Source organism: Coptis chinensis, chromosome 3, assembly GCF_015680905.1.
Source record: "Coptis chinensis isolate HL-2020 chromosome 3, ASM1568090v1, whole genome shotgun sequence".
Classification (NCBI taxonomy): Eukaryota; Viridiplantae; Streptophyta; class Magnoliopsida; order Ranunculales; family Ranunculaceae; genus Coptis; species Coptis chinensis.
Genome location: NC_141458.1, coordinates 101,362,349 through 101,379,210, shown reverse-complemented (window position 1 = coordinate 101,379,210; position 16,862 = coordinate 101,362,349). Strand labels below are relative to the sequence as shown.

The window sequence follows — 16,862 nt, the reverse complement described above, 5'->3', positions numbered from 1 at the left end:
CTAAAAAAATCATGTTAACTATCGAACTCAAATGACGGGTTTTAAGACTTTAAGACTTTAGAAAAAAAAAACCCAATGTGCAGCATGGTTTGCATACACTTGTAAATATTATAAAATTGCGGAAATCGATTCCGCTACTATTACCATCCCGCGAGAGTTGTGTGACATTGGATACTATTTTTTAAAGAAAAATAAGAACCATGGCAAGAAGTTTCCATTGTAATGCTATTTCGCGGGAACTCAATGCCGCCGACCAATACCATCTCGTGGGAGTTGTACTGTGTGCCATGGGAAACAAAAAAGATTTTGAAGAAAATGACCCACGGCAAAAAGTTTCTATGTCTATTACCATTTCGCAGAACCTATGTGCGATGGATTTTAACTTTTTTCTGAGCTAATTGTCGGGCGCTCCCAACAGTTTTCAAAAGAAAAAAGAAAAAAGTGACCATAGCAAGAAGTTTCTATATGTAATGTTGTTCATGGAACTCAAAGATCACAAAAACTACTAGAGTTCAGTTTCACTAGGGGATGACGAGTAGTCACCGAAGGAATGGAGAAAAATGATCGGAATAGAGGGAAAGTATCAGACGGGAATGAGAAAAGAAAGTTTTGTTTTTGTTTTTTTTTTAACTTGGTGGCTATTTGGTAAAAAAAAGAGGTGGGGTGCTTGGTGAGGGTGTAAACCCATACACGTGGAATAACCATTATTGACTTACTACGGTCTACAGGTACACGTACCCCACAGTATTTGACCAATCAGAAAATTAGTTTAGAGGAGTTAGTTATAAATATTTAGTAGTCCTAAGACTCCTCTTAAATTTGTTTAGAATTTAATATCCCAATTTGACCAGAATATGGAACTAACCACCTGTTATCCAATTTTACCAGGAATAGACGAAAATATCCTCACTTGGAAACAAACATAACCGACTATCTACCCAAGAACATAGTGGGATACAAAACAAAAAATTGAATTTCACACAAAAAATTCACTTATAACTACCTGCCTTCACATTTAAAAATGCATATAATGAAAAGAGGGCATCTAGGGTGCATCAGAGTGTATGAGTCTTGCAGGAATGAGAACCCTTGGACAATACTTCTTTGCTTTGCAATACACCAAGATTTGTGAGCCTATATGAGTGGCCCAGATGCTATACGCTGAGTACACCTTGCGCACACTAGCTTTTCGGTAATGAAAAAACTAAAAATATTATGCCTCCAATATTTTGTGGAGGCATTTGACACTAGTCGTTAAGTCTAAACTCCAAACCACTAGACACTAAACCTAAAATCTTTATAAACTAGACCCTAAGCCTAAACCCTAAACCTTAAGACACTAAACCCTAACCCCTATAAACTAGACCCTAAGCCTAAAGCCTAAACCTTAAGACACTAAACCCTAATCCCTATATCCTAAATTTATAAACATTAAACTCTAAACCAACCCGTTTCATTTAATAGTAGTTAATCAAACCCATAAAATAAATAATCAAATGCATTTTAGACCGTGATTTTAAAATGCGTGGTGTGTATGCATTTTAAAATGTATAATTTATAACGTGGTGCATCCGCATTTTAAAATATATAATTTATAACATGGTGCATCTGCATTTTTGAAATGTATAAGTTTATAACGCCCACATTCAGGATGAAAAACAGATAGTGTCAAATTTAACTTTTGGAGCAATACACGGTACTTTTTTTAAATTCTATTCAAACCCAAAATCTACTCTTTTGTTCTAGTAGTTATCTTATCTAAAAGTAGTTATCTTATTCAATCTTTATTCCTCGGTAGTTATCTTATCTACAAGTAGTTATTTTGGAAGGGTGAAAAAGAGAATAATTTATATTAAAAAATAACATGTGGCACCTGGTCTCGAGTCAAAAGCTTAGATTCTAAAGATTTTCTATAAAAAAAACACTTATGTCGAATAAAAACAATGTAGAGGTATTAAAACCTAAAAAAATTATGGATAGGGCTTTAGAGTTGTTTTTTTTTTTAAATGAGACTCTCTAGCCCAATTTCTTGTTTGACCAATATAGTTGGTAGACCTAATCTGGGTAAAAAAATTAGAATGTGGATGCGAATTTTTTTTCTGATAGGGAATGTGGATGCGAGTCAGGACGCCCATACCAGGTCCAATCTCTTATTGGGCTTGGTCATTATACTGGGCCGGGCTTTATATTATATAATACTTATCCGATCTAAAATATGGGACCCAAGTCACAATGCACATTTGGCATGCTGAAAACAAGAAGGCTGACTGTACCCCTTTTTCTCATGAGCCAGTGGTAAACGGTTGTGCAGTTTCTCCCCACATGTGGAAGGTTGTTGTAACTTGTAAGCTCACTGCTCACTACTCAGTACTCACTAGCATCTCCTGTTCGCATATGAAACTCTTTGCTCAACAAATTATTTGAGCCCCCTGGAGCCAGTGACCAGGCTTTGCGCTTTGGGTGTCTTGGCCGTCTAGCCAATTATGACTCTTGGCTCCATGTCAATTACCCGTCGATGCTGATGATATTTTAGCATTCAGCGTGGGTGGATGTGGCATGACTGCCGTAAGTGGACCAAAAAGAAAGTATGTACCCTTTGATTTACTTGGCAAAAAGTTAGGTTTACCTTAATCAAAAGCAGTATTAGATTCGTTTGTTTTTTCTCGAGCCTCTGAATGCTAAATCTTTGATTCTTTGGGAAATATATGTTTGTTTTCTCTCAAAATGATCTGGCTCTGAATACTGAATATAAATCATTTTGACAATTTCACCCGTTGTTATCTATTTTGAACACAACTTAATTGTTTATAAAAACAAAAAATATGAAAATACCAAGTTAAATTAAATTACAAGTTATTATTATAGAAGCGAAAATAAATGTATTTATCTATTTATTATTTTTTCGGCTAATTAGTTAGAAAAATGAGATGAGGTTATAATAAATCATTTATCTATTTAATTATTTCGGCTAATAATAAATCATTTATCTATTTATTATTTATTAAGAAAAATGATTGTTTTAAATATGAGATAAGGTTATTATAGATGTGGACTATTGGTGGACATTGAAGGAAACTTTGATTTTTCAATTCAAAGTTGGAGAGACAGATGTGAAGGCAAAAAGGAAACCGTACTTCAACATCTCTAGTTTCAGCATTCAGTGAGACCTTAGGCATGGAACGCTGAAGACACTTTTAGCTACTGATCACTGAAACAACTTAAAAAAACAAACAAGGGAGGCCCAGCAATTTTATTTACTCGTCTCTTGTTACAATTAATCGTATAATTTTTTTTTTATGATTGGTAAGTATGGTTTAAATGAGATCAGTAACTCTTTGATGGTGGTGGGTTCGAACCCTACACTTCTAGTATCATCAAACAAAAGGACTACCAGTTAGTGGGCACCTGCCGTCTTGTAAATTCATTACCAAACGAATTTATTTCACCTAGAGTCATTACAAATTTACAACTACTCCGTCTCGATCAATTTTATTTCCCTCAAAATGACTAGTCTTCTCACTATATTAGGTAGGGATCAACAACGTGCATGCACACCTTATTTCACAGACCACTATGTGCATCAAGCATTCACAGCGAAAAAATAAAAAAATGGAAAGGGTGGACAGATTATATGGATTATCAATTAAAAAATTGGGCCAATTCTTCAAAATGGATGCAGAGTGAGAAGTCAGCCGCTGTAGACGTGTAGTGCTGTTGCATATCATATTCGCATGCATAGATGATGCAACTTGAATTAGACAAGTATTTGAAAAAAGAGTAAAATATAACAAAACCAACAACCTGACATTCAAGTATTCAACGAAAAAATGATTTGCTCAAATCCATTTAAATATGAATGAGTAGTTTGTCTCCTAAGTTACCCCACTTAAGATGAAATGGGTTTTTCAAACAAGATGCGTAATGTGAGAAAAACCTTTTCAAAATGATGCATTTGTTTGAAAACAGATTGCATTATGCCGAAAAAAGTCGCGACCTTTTCGAAATGTCTTGACTGGTTTGAAACAATCAGATCATCCTAAAAGGTGCAACCTTTCGAAATAGGCACGGTTTCGAAACAATGTTATATGCCGAAATGGTGTGTCCTTTTCAAACATGTGACTTTTCAAAGAGTTGCTTACTTTTTTCCAAGAGTCACTGTGTTGTTTCGAAAATGCACCACTCACCTATAAATAGTGGATAAATTTGGAGAGAGAAAAAACACCGGATCACACGAGTTCGATCTTTCTCTTCTCCTCGTTCTTAGTCAAATACTATGTTGTGTTGAGTTTGAGTCTATAGAATTAAAGTCTTAAACTTCATAGAAGAAATCCGTTCTATCTTGGGAGATAGTTTCCCATCAACCTTCAAGCACCGTGAGGGGGAAAATCTGTCTTAAGGACATAGTGCATCTACACTAGGCTCGGATTTAATTAAGAAGTACAAAACACTTACAATACAAAAGGTTTGTATAGTTTGGTAATTGGTAAAGAGTAAGTACAATTAAGTTGTATATTCCTAACAATGGTGTCAGCTGTTGTATATTCCTTATATAGAAAGGTGATAGCAGCTGGTCAAGTTAGGTGATCTTGTTCTGCTGGCTAACAGGCCCGTGAGCCTTAGCTCTTTTTCTATATAAATGAACACATTTCACAATCTTGTAAGTAAATTTGATCAACCTTGAAACTTGTAACAATATTCATGGCTTCTAAGCATTTTTCATTTATATACATCATTCCTTTTCTTGTCATTGTTATCTTACTCTTTTCCTCACCTTCACATTCAGCTTATTATACTTCATCGGCACCCTTTAGAGCCAGTGCGATTTGCAATTCAACCGTGGATCACTATTTTTGTCGTTCGACACTTCCCCAGAATGTGTCATGGAATCAATATGATTACTCTCACTATTCTTTTCAACAATCTTTGTCAACCACTAGAGTGCTATCATTTTGGATGACCAAGTATCTCCGAAGGCAATGGAAATTACCAATATCCGCTATTCGAGCTCTAGACGATTGTAAGAAACTAGCGGATTTGAACACCGACTTCTTGTCCAAAACAATGGCAACTCTCGATTCTCTAAAATCATCACTCAGTGGTTTGCAAGCTGAAGACTTGCAAGCCTTGTTTAGTGCTATATTGACAAACCAACAAACTTGTTTAGATGGTCTTCAATTCACTTCATCTGCTTGGAATGCAACAAGTGATATTCACTCCCATCTATCTAATGGCAAAAAAATGCATAGTCTTTCTCTAGCATTGTTCACAAATGCTTGGTTTAAACAAATAAAGAGTGGGAGACAAGCAAATGAAGAGTGGAGAAATAAATGGGAAGGGTTGGCTCGTCGAAGGAGAATCATTCATGCAAATCTAAAGGGTGTTGTAGTGAATAATTCGGTTGTCGTCAATCCAAATGGAAGTGGGGATTTCACTACTATTACTGATGCTATCAATGCAGCTCCAAATAACACTGACATTAGCAATGGATATTTTGTGATTTTTATTGCTGCAGGGGTTTATGAAGAGTATGTCAATGTGGCTAAAAACAAGATGAACTTGATGATGATTGGAGACGGAATCAACAAAACTGTGATCACTGGAAATAGAAGTGTTGGTGATGGATGGACTACTTTCAATTCCGCAACCTTCAGTAAGCTATTAGCTCACTTTTATCCTGCATTATTATAATGTTTTTTTTGTTCTTTATTTTTGTTTTTCCTTAGTACAAACGTTATTATCATTAGATCACTGAAATAGATATTTTCCCATTTATTTAAGAAAACAATCTATCCTTTACCTGAAACCTAAAGTACGTCAAAGGATGTTGCCAGTCACTTGTCACTGATGTTGAATGTCGTTGTTCTGTTTTTGTTTCTTACTATTATTAACTTGGTGAAGATATATTAGTAAGTGAACTTGCGTAGTTGCGTTTCATCACTCATGTTGCATTAAGCATTGGTAACAAAGTGGATAAACAAATAAAAACAACCTAATTGCAATAATGTTTTGATAATATATATCAATACAAAATCCAATAATTCACAAAATACATTTTGGCAACATATATGAACGTTCATCATATATAGTGTTCTCATATATCAAAATGTAAATTTCTTCTTTACTTGCCTTGCAGTTGTGGTCGGACAAGGGTTTGTTGGTGTGGATATGACCATTCAAAACGCCGCAGGGGCCATCAAGGGCCAAGCAGTCGCACTTCGAAGTGGGGCAGATATGTCAACCTTCTATCGTTGTAGTTTTGAAGGATATCAAGATACACTATACACACATTCCCTCAGGCAATTCTATAGAGAATGTGACATTTATGGAACAGTCGATTTCATATTTGGTAATGCAGCGGTTGTCTTACAAAATTGTAATATATATCCAAGGTTGCCTATCCATGGACAATCTAATGAAATCACTGCCCAAGGTCGAACAGATCCTAACCAAAATACCGGAATTTCTATACATAACTGTAATATTAGAGCTTCTAAAGAATTGGGTGGGAGCACTGACGGTACAATGACATACTTAGGACGACCATGGAAGGAATATTCTAGGACTGTTTATATGCAATCTTTCATGGATAGCGTGATAGCTCCAATTGGTTGGGATAAATGGTCTGGTGATTTCGCTCTGTCCACTTTATACTATACCGAGTTCAATAATACAGGACCCGGATCAGATACTTCGAATAGAGTTACATGGCCTGGTTACCAAGTCATAAACACCACAGATGCTGCCAGCTTCACTGTATCAAATTTTATAGCTGGGGATGCGTGGTTACCTCAAACTGGTGTGCCTTATACTGCTGGCCTAATTTGAGGTTTTGCATCCCTTTTATTCTTTTGATTCTTTAACTTGTGAGGGATTTGTTCCGATTTCTTGCCTTTGAATAAATTTGTTGTTCTCTATTTGATGATGGACCTGGGTTATATTTGACACTGAAAATGAGCATGATCATCAAGTGTATTTGAAGTATTTTTTATTTTTTGAAAATTTGTACTCATCTGCACAGAACAAAGTGCCAATGTTAGTTGCAAAATAACTCCTAGCTGAATTCGAAGTGTACCACAAACTAAAGGAGGTCAGAAGTTTGAGGCTCCCTGGGGTCCTATATTTATAGGTGATGCTTGCTCAGCGAGATGGGCACGGATGCCTAACCTCTGGAGTTTGGGCCGATGTGCTTTCGGACGTGGGCGTCTAAAGAGATTTGAAATTCCGTTGAGAGCCTTTTTTTTCCTCACCTAGTGCTAAAAATCACGTTTTTACCCCAAAAAATGCACACGTACGTAGTGCCTTGTTTAATTATAGAATGAAGGGGTGGACTGTCCACCCATTCATAAGGGTGGAATTCAAGCTAATCAAGCCGAGCTTCACTATGTTGGAGTTATTTATCACATGAGAATGAGAAAGAGGAGAGAAAGCAATCTTGTTAGGTGTGAAGAGCTCGAGCGCGTATCGCTTAAGATTGGCCTTGCCTGCTGGCCTACCGCCTTTGTCGTGAAAAAGAAGATAGTTTTTTTTTCCAGCCTCTTGCGAAACAAAGTTACTAGACTTTTGGTTTGAGGAAAAATCAGAGGGCGCGCGCGCTCGATTTTGCCTTACCGAGAGCGCGCCTGTGCTCATGCCTAAAATTGCAGACTTCTATTTCTACAGTAACTGCAAAATTGTGGGTTACTATAAAAATGAGAAGTAAGGTTTTGGAAAACCTACTTCACAAAACAGAAACCCAATTTTGAAAGAGATCAAAATTGAGAGAGAACCCTTGCATCTAGAAAAGCTTGTAAGGAGAGAAGAATGATCTAGTAAGGTGGAGAGAATTGAGAGGAGTGATTGTAATCTTCCTTCCCACACTTATAAAAGGATTAGCTCTTGTGGAAGTAGACATCATTGGCCTAACCACGTCACATCTTGTGTTGTGGTATGCTTTATTTTTCTTCGCATTACTATTATTTATTTGTGATAGTTGTTTAGAGAGTTGGGCATGCTAGGTTGGTTGTAGTGAAAGTTTAAATTTTTTTCTGGAGATTGTAGTTGGCCCAAGTGAAAGTTATCTTAGTAGTAGGGATCGATTGGTATCGTTGTCCCCAACAAGTGGTATCAGAGCCAGATTAGATTAATCTATGTTGTTATCCAAACCTCCTTGAGCTAATACACACAGATCTATATGGTCCTATGAAAGTAAAGTCTCACGGGAGAGCTTTGTACTTCTTGACATTCATTGATGATGCGTCAAGAAAGATATGGGCATATAGTCTGAAGACCAAGGATGAAGTACTTGGCGTGTTTAAGACTTTTCGTAGCATGGTAGAAAGAGAGACAGGAAAGCCTTTGAAGTGTATTCGCTAAGATAATAGGGGTGAGTACATTGGGCCGTTTGAAGAGTATTGCAAGAGTCATGAGATTCGTCATGAGCAGACCGTTTCCAAGACACCACAACACAATGGTAAAGCCGAGAGGATGAGATGCATGTTGTCTCACTCTAAGTTATCGAGAAGTTACTGGGTAGAAGCAATGCGTACAGCTATACATGTTATTAACCTATCGCCTTCGAAGTCTCTAAATAGTGATTATCCAGAGAGAGTATGGTCAAACACAGATGTTAATTATGGATACTTAAGGGTATTTAGGTGTAGGGCATTTGTTCATATTCCCAAGGATGAGAGATCCAAGCTTGATGACAAAGCCAAGCAGTACATTTTTCTGGGTTATGTGGATGAGAAGTTTGGCTACAAACTTTATGATCCAACTAACAAAAAGGTAATCCGAAGTCGAGATGTTATGTTCTTTGAAGACCAAACCATAGCAGACTTTGAAGATAGTGAGAAGCTAGAAGCTTTCATTAATGATCTTGTTGATTCAGAACCAGAAATTCATATTGTGAAACGTGTAGAAGGTATTGAGAATGCAGAAAACCATGGGTTTGAAGCTCATGATGATGATCCTATTGCTCATGATGGGATAAAACTTATTGATATAGAAGATGCAGATGAAGTGCATGAACCACCACTTGAGCAAGCAGAAATGCATCTTTCTGAGGCTCATACCGTGGAAAATAGTACTTACAATTACCATGGTTTAGAAAGAAACGTGGTTTACATTGTCTCTTTATACTTCCGTTTTTCTAAAACCGTGGTTAATACATTTTTTTGGAAAAAAAATATATAAATCCCCGATTGATTCATTTTTCAGCATATTAACAACCTGCAAAATGATTTTCAAACAACATGTCCATCACAAATAGCTGTGTCATACAACATTCCACACTGAATTTAAAAAACATATTACAACTAACAAAAAAGTAATAGACATCCAACAAGTGATAATGCAACATTTTTCTGGGTTATGGGGATGAGAAATTTGGCTACAAACTTTATGATCCAACTAACAAAAAGGTAATCCAAAGTCGAGATGTTATGTTCTTTGAAGACCAAACCATAACAGACTTTGAAGATAGTGAGAAGCTAGAAGCTTTCATTAATGATCTTGTTGATTCAGAACCAGAAATTCCTACTGTGGAACGTGTAGAAGGTATTGAGAATGCAGAAAACCATGGGTTTGAAGCTCATGATGATGATCCTATTGCTCATGATGGGATAAAACTTATTGATATAGAAGATGCAGATGAAGTGCATGAACCACCACCTGAGCAAGCAGAAATGCATCTTTCTGAGGCTCATACCGTGGGAAATAGTACTTACAATTACCATGGTTTAGAAAGAAACGTGGTTTACATTGTCTCTTTATACCTCCGTTTTTCTAAAACCGTGGTTAATACATTTATCTGGAAAAAAAATATATAAATCCCCGATTGATTCATTTTTCAGCATATTAACAACCTGCAAAATGATTTTCAAACAACATGTCCATCACAAATAGTTGTGTCATACAACATTCCACACTGAATTTAAAAAACATATTACAACTAACAAAAAAGTAATAGACATCCAACAAGTGACAATGCATTGCTAATTACTATTTTGATTCAATAAAGAAAAAAAAAACACCACATCCAAATCTACTTGTTCCATCTAAAACATCAAAAGAGTAATATATTTATTTGTTTCATCTATACATCAAAAGACTTCGACAACACCTAGATCCTTTGTGTGAAGCCTTATAATACCTTGTGATCGAGTGTTCAACTTGCAACAATATGCAAATGGTCAGATAAAGCCCCAAACCTTAACTGGAAGTGGTCCAAATAGCGCTAAGACACCATGGCCGGCTTGAACCTAAGAATATCGAGTCAAACAACTAGTTTCAAGTAGAATTTAAGAAAATCATGGTCAACACCTTATGGAATGGTCAATTTCTTAATAACAATAAATGTAATTCATTGCAGTGATAGTAACACAAAATCATAACCTTTTGTGTTATTGAATAAATTGTAAAAGAGTAACCACTTACCAGTCCTTGAGAATCCATTTCCCAAGCATAAGGGAGAAACACTTGAAACCAAGCCACGTTTCGGTTCATATATCTAGACTTGACATTTTTGTATCATAGCCAAAGCCTCGGCGCAGTCCTACCATGTACATGAAACTATATTATACATAACATCAATTATAATTTCATCAAACCAATCCTATATACATGTATGATGTATCGGTAAGAAATTTATAAGGGTCATAGGAAAACATATCAGCAGAGAACTTAAATAGTACTATCATTATTTCATAACCAAACACCAATTCATAAGTTAAAATATATAATTCAACCGAACAAGAGAACTTCCTTATGATATATAACAAACTGCCCTAACTCCAATTTCAACAAAGCAACATTTAATATAAGCCTTCAAATACTCAAATAACATGAATAAAATTAAGTAAATGAACTAAACTCTAATTGTGTATATCAAATTCTCTGACTTCATTTCACATAACAACTTCTCAAGTTTCTATTTCAGAAATCAGGTGACACACACATGATGACGAGCATGTGAATTTTAAGATGAATAATGTAGGTTTGCGGATATAGCTTCGAACTCGGGTAGATTTGGAGAGTCGAACACCTTGTAGTTAGACTCACATTGTTCACCCTTGCCCTTTCTAAACATTAACCTAACTGTGGCAATTGAATTTTGGCATGCACCACTAGACTACATTATTATATCTCAACAACGTAGCCATAATATTTGTATGAAAAGATAAGCTATGAACGCAAACACCCATATCAACTAGAGTACAACCATGGACCTTCTACTGCCACCTGATTGACCGGCCAATGACCAAAGTTCTAGTCCATCCAAAACACACTAGCAACTAACAATCACTACTAGCTATATGAAAACTAGTGTAACGATAGACCCACAAGGTGATGTACAGGAGATCATTATTAGACCAACGAAATATTAAACTAGATGGAATTACCATAAAGTATATATGCATGTAAGTATCATATTGTTCACCTGTATCAAACTAAAAGTGGATAGCCTTGCTCATGGTTTAAAGGCACTTATATATTCACTCAAGTAACAAGAGTATAACCTTGAAATTTGGTTTGGAAACTCTTACCTGAAATCTTTATGTTGCTTTGTTTCTTTGCATAACAAGAAATGGGTGTTATCATGTCCAAACCTATAATCACTTGTGCACTTTAACGAACACGCATTAACATACCTAGGAGGGACTTTAACATGTCCAAACAAAGTACAGTCCATACTTTAGTTCGATGGTTTAATGCTTAAACTATATTACCATTAAAACATCACCAGTATAAAAAGCCATTTTAAAATAAAAGATAGATAAAAAAGTACCTGTAATAAGAAAGCAAAATTGGCAAAGACTCTTCCCAATACTCCCATACTCATTAATCTGCAAAAACAAGGTATTGTCTTGCTTTACAATGCACGGACTTGATAGTGCTTGATAATAGTTCCAAATTGTAATACGACTATGCAAATCAATGAACTTCATTCAATGATAAAGATCAACGACAAAATAAACAATCTGAGTCATTACTTCCAAGGAAGTAAATATTTAGAAATAAAGACCTACAAGATAACCAAAATAACTCATTGATCAGAATGATCAGATAACCAAGTTCCTTAGACATTACAGCAAACACTAAGATCCATGTCAAAGTGTAACCCAAGCATGTGCAATTTAGCTTGTCCAATTTTTAGCATTTCGACTAGTGGCACGAGGCTAATGATCACAAATTATAGGTGAATCAAATAAAAGGAAACTATGGGTGACTTTCCTAACAACATGATTAAACAAGAAAATAATAATGTAATGCATGAATCAGGAACACATCAATCAACCATCGATTATTATTTTACACCATTCAACAAATTCCTAAATATATAATTGAAAAACAGGTGAAGAACAATGGCAAGGGAAAACTTATGAATATATTACAATGTCTTATTTTAATATTTACACTAAAAATACCGAAAATTTTGGAGTCCAAATATATATTAGGACATTGAAAAGAAAAATGATTAAAGTTGCAAAAACAAAATTGCAAATTGCAACAATTATTGAAAGAAAATTGCAACATGTTCAATACCTTTTAAGACTCGAAGAAAATGCAATTATTCATAACCGATCACCGAGCTTAGTGATGAAATGACTAATAACCATTACAAGATCAATTGGTGCACGCCGCAACAAGTCAAGAAGTTTTTGCTTTCGGCCGTTGATATTACGCAGATGGGTGTCTTTGGGGGAGGTGGTGGCGCTTTGATTTTGAGAGCAACTGCGTAAGTTTCATGATTTCTTCTAACGGAAACAATTGCAGCTCTTGGGAGAAGTTTCACATCGACATTTCTCCAACTTCGAACCTTGGTTATTGCAAAAAATTATTAAAACTGCAACAAAATTGAAAGAAAAGAGCAGCCTTGCAATTTACTCAACAAAGTTTGAGAAATCAACAACAATAAGAACTTGCTTACATGAAAAATTAGCAACCTTGCAGTCGCTTCATTGATTTAAACTCAACTTGAGAACCCTAGTGGCAGAAATTAGGGAGGGATAGAAGTGGGAGATGAGAAGTACGGGGTTTCCCCTTTTTTCTTTTGTGTTTTTCTTTTTGTGTTTTTCTCCTATTTTTTCGATAACTGCTTTGGTCATGGAGTCATGGACTAACGGTAGTTGTAATTTTAGGAAAAATATACAGTTTTCTAGCTTTAACCCCCAAAGATCACATCACATCACATCCAAAGTCAATGTTATCTTTTTGAATGATGTATGTAAAAAGACTTTATTACCCTTTTAATCCTTTTAATAGTTTTCTAGCTTTACCCCCCAGAACTTAGGTTAATTAGCTTTATCCCTCAGTTCTTTCATCTAGAGGTTTACCCCCCTAGTAGTAAACAGAGAGATCTTGATAAGATTACAGTTATAAGGAAAATAATTCTCGACACACGCAACCCTCAACTTCAGCGGTACAGTTCTAAATATTCAGAAAATTGGTTTATAAATCAGAAATACCGAATATGCAGATTCTCGGTATACTTTGCCGATATGTTTCGAATTTCTCTTTTATCAACAATTCCAGAAGACCAAAACAACAAGGAACATTATCGGAAATATTTGATTAGATCCTGGTGCCGATATTTAAAATATATCAAGATATTTCGGCTGGGGTTTAAGGTTTTTACTTGATAGAAATTATGAGTGGAGGAACCGAAGAAGATTAGAGGTCGACCTTGAAAGAAAGAAGACCGTATCATTTCACTTTCTCCACTTTGGGTAAGTTTCTACAAAAAAACTAAACTACTCTTTACATTTAATCTGTTCTGTTAAAATGTTGCAACGTTTAGTTGTACTTGATAGTAGAATTAACACTACGAATGTTGTTTTAGATTTAAGACCCACCCTGATAACAACAACCCAACTCACTAGATTCATTTCTAGTATCGTCTCAAGACTGAATTTCACAGAAGAGTACCTCATTAACTCGTGTGGGTTATCCCCAGAATCAGCTCTCAAAGCTTCCAAAAAATTTGTTCTCAACGAATCCAAAACAGCTAGACCTGACTCAGTTATCTCTCTCTTCAAATCCTACGGTTTCACTGATGGCCACATTCCAAAAGTCATCGCTTACAACCCTCAACTTCTCCTAGCCTCTCCCGAGAAAAGGTTAAAACCAAAGCTTGAATATTTCAAAAGCATTGGAATTTCAGGACCCAATCTTGGTAAACTCCTCTCCAAGGACGTATATTTCTTGAGAGGAAGCTTAGAGAATTGTATCATCCCTTCCATCAATTTCCTTAGAAGCCTTGCCCCCACAGATGATGGCATCGCCATTATTCTTCAACGGTTAAAGTGGTCCGCTAATTTAAAGGACAAAATGGGAAAAAACATAGCCCTCCTGCAAGATCATGGTATGCTGAAATCTTTGATCTCAAAATTGATTATCAAGAACCCTCGAGTTCTATATCTTGAATCCAACAAGCTTAACGCAAGTGTATTAGAACTCAAGAATATGGGTTTTAGTCCTTCAAGTAATGTATTCGTTAGTGGATTACATGTGCTTGTGGCGATGAAGAAGCCTATATGGGACTTGAAATTGGGGGCTTATAAGAGTTTTGGTTGGTCAGAAGATGAGTTTCTTTCCATGTTCAAGAAGAACCCCTTCGTAATGGCCGTTTCAGTGAAGAAGATGAATTTAGCATTGAATTTCTTCATGAATAACTTGAATTGGACTAGAGATGACATTGCCAAGAATGCGTCTGCTATTACTTTAAGCTTGGAAAAGAGTCTTTCCAAGATGTTATGTTCTTCAAATGCTGATCTCAAAGGGTCTAATACGTTATAATGGTATAGGTCAGGCATTAAGAGAAGCAGAAGATGTGTTTTTGGCAAAGTATGTGATCAAGTTTCAGCACGAGGAACCCAAACTCTTTGAAGAGTACCAAAAGAAGTTGGGTACTCAAGGTTCGAATATTTCTTCCAAGGATGGATCTAAGAATGTGAAATTGTAGAATGTAATATAGGCAATTGTTCAGGTCGATGGTAACTGGTTGTGGGTAAATTTTATGTTTCTATGAGACTGCAATTTCCTTAGCTTTGCCAATGGAGGCTCATCGACTTTTAAGAGGTGTTCTTGTCTCATTTTTCTATCAGTACACCCTCGCTGTTTAACTATGTGGATCATGGTCTAAATGTAAGTTTTATAATTTAATCACCTCTAAGTATGTCTTTTAAGTTTACCATTCTGTGTTTTGTCTGTCAGCTTGTTGGTATATTGCAATACTGTACATGGAAAAAGCCAGATGATCTCTCTGATGCTGTAAATTAAGTTTGTCAGTATATGGTCTCTGCTGCCACTCTACATTTTAATGCAGTTTAAAAGAGTCAACATGTTTTCCTCAAGGTCCTTTCATCAATCTTGGTGTGATAATGTCAGTGCAAACTCCCTAGGATCTAATCCCATTCTTCTACTAGAATCAAAGATATGACTCTTTGTAACAAACATAACAGAATTCTGTTGTAACTGCTGAAGTAGTTGAATTATCCAGCTGTAATGGCTGACATCAGAGTCAGTTTTAGTGTCTAGCTGTCAATAGAGTTAGATGTATTGCTGACGGCCTGTGTCCAATATATTGATCTGTATTGTATGAGCACGTCACTTCAATGGTTACAATTCATTTCTTCAGTTCCGCTTCACTGTGAAAGTTATTGTGAACAGCATTAATAGGCGCCGAGGGAGTTTGTGTTGGAGATAATTTTGATGATGTATCAAGATGAGGTAATTAAACATTTTAACTCTTGAAATCATACTACATTTGCTTTAAGTTCTAGTCTGTTTGGGGCCCTTAGTTTGAGTCTTTGAGAAAGCTGACAGTAGATGCTTCAAGTTCGAGTCTCTTGAGGACTCCTTAGTTGAATTCTATCTTGTGTTGCGAGTTGCGAGCTAGCCTGCACCTGGCTTTTGAGTCATTTGAAGATTCAGTTACTTTCTCAAAGTTCAGCAGCATGAGCTTATTTCATTTCAGTACTTCACCGCTCTCCATCTTTGTGAAGCGGCGGAATCCAACTTATTAAATCGCGCTTTCAAATTATCTCATGTGTTCTTGCGTGTTCAAATACTTCCATGGTTCCTCACTTCCTCTCACCGGTCAGTTGTTTCATTTTTAAAACAAAAAGGAGGCTTGGAATGAAACTTCATTGGTAAGTGTTCATTGTCGACTTTGTAGTGAAATTTTGATATGGGAAATTTCAAAAAACACCCCCTTCTCCTTCTATCTCATGTGTTCTTGCGTGTTCAAATACTTCCATGGTTAAACTTTGTAGTGGTTTCTTAAATGTGTCACCCAAAAGTGTAAATGTTGTTGTCCTGTCAATTTGTTCTATTGGGTAAAAAATCAAGGAATTGCACATCTCAGCCTACTATTACAGCTATGTCCCTATGTTTGCATTCTTATATTACGTTGATAAACTTACTAATGAAACAGACGCACCGCGTCGTTACTTTCCCATTTCAAACCCAACAAAAAAATTAGACTGTGTCTTCTCCATTCATTCGGCCACATCTCAAAAATTCCTTTTGGCGCTTTGACGGATTTGCATATCTAGACATCTAAGTTTGAAGCATCCGTAAAACAATGATTACTTTAGCAACTGTTATTATATATCTACAAATTTATAAATACCAGAAAATTTTGTATGTGGCTAAAAGTATATTGAGAAAGAAGAACATAAATTTTCCTATTGAACACAGCCAACACAGTAGACAATACCGCTAAACAGGTCTTATTGTGGCCTTATCGACTTTCCTTTTCGTGGTCGATCAAAATGTTAAAGTTCTTCTCCACCTTTTACTTTGTATTGGCTCTGATATTCATCGCTTCAGGTACGTTGACTAGCTCCCATACAAAATGTATGCCATGTTTTTTTTTCATA

General features: G+C 36.0%; 2 protein-coding genes and 2 long non-coding RNA genes across 8 annotated transcripts in view; 3 read left to right on the top strand and 1 right to left on the bottom strand.

Annotated features, from left to right (window-relative positions):
* LOC147512210 (uncharacterized) overlaps positions 1–16,862 on the top strand; it is an 87,103-nt gene that overhangs the window by 14,275 nt on the left and 55,966 nt on the right. The window lies entirely within an intron of this gene.
* LOC147512214 (pectinesterase-like) lies at positions 4,642–6,949 on the top strand. Its single transcript, XM_086599454.1, has 2 exons — positions 4,642–5,650; positions 6,134–6,949. The coding sequence occupies exons 1-2, from the start codon at positions 4,699–4,701 to the stop codon at positions 6,823–6,825; spliced, it is 1,644 nt and encodes a 547-aa protein (XP_086455580.1). The 5' UTR covers positions 4,642–4,698; the 3' UTR covers positions 6,826–6,949.
* LOC147512213 (uncharacterized) lies at positions 9,944–12,796 on the bottom strand. 2 transcript variants are annotated; one of them, XR_015217152.1, is made up of 5 exons: positions 12,523–12,640; positions 11,765–11,822; positions 11,523–11,637; positions 10,414–10,531; positions 9,944–10,238 (listed from the first exon to the last, which is right to left on the bottom strand). It is a non-coding gene; the product is annotated as an uncharacterized LOC147512213 (long non-coding RNA). The 2 variants fall into 2 exon arrangements; XR_015217151.1 differs by lacking the exon at positions 11,523–11,637 and having other exon boundaries at positions 12,523–12,796.
* LOC147512212 (uncharacterized) lies at positions 13,336–15,169 on the top strand. Its single transcript, XR_015214826.1, has 2 exons — positions 13,336–13,706; positions 14,784–15,169. It is a non-coding gene; the product is annotated as an uncharacterized LOC147512212 (long non-coding RNA).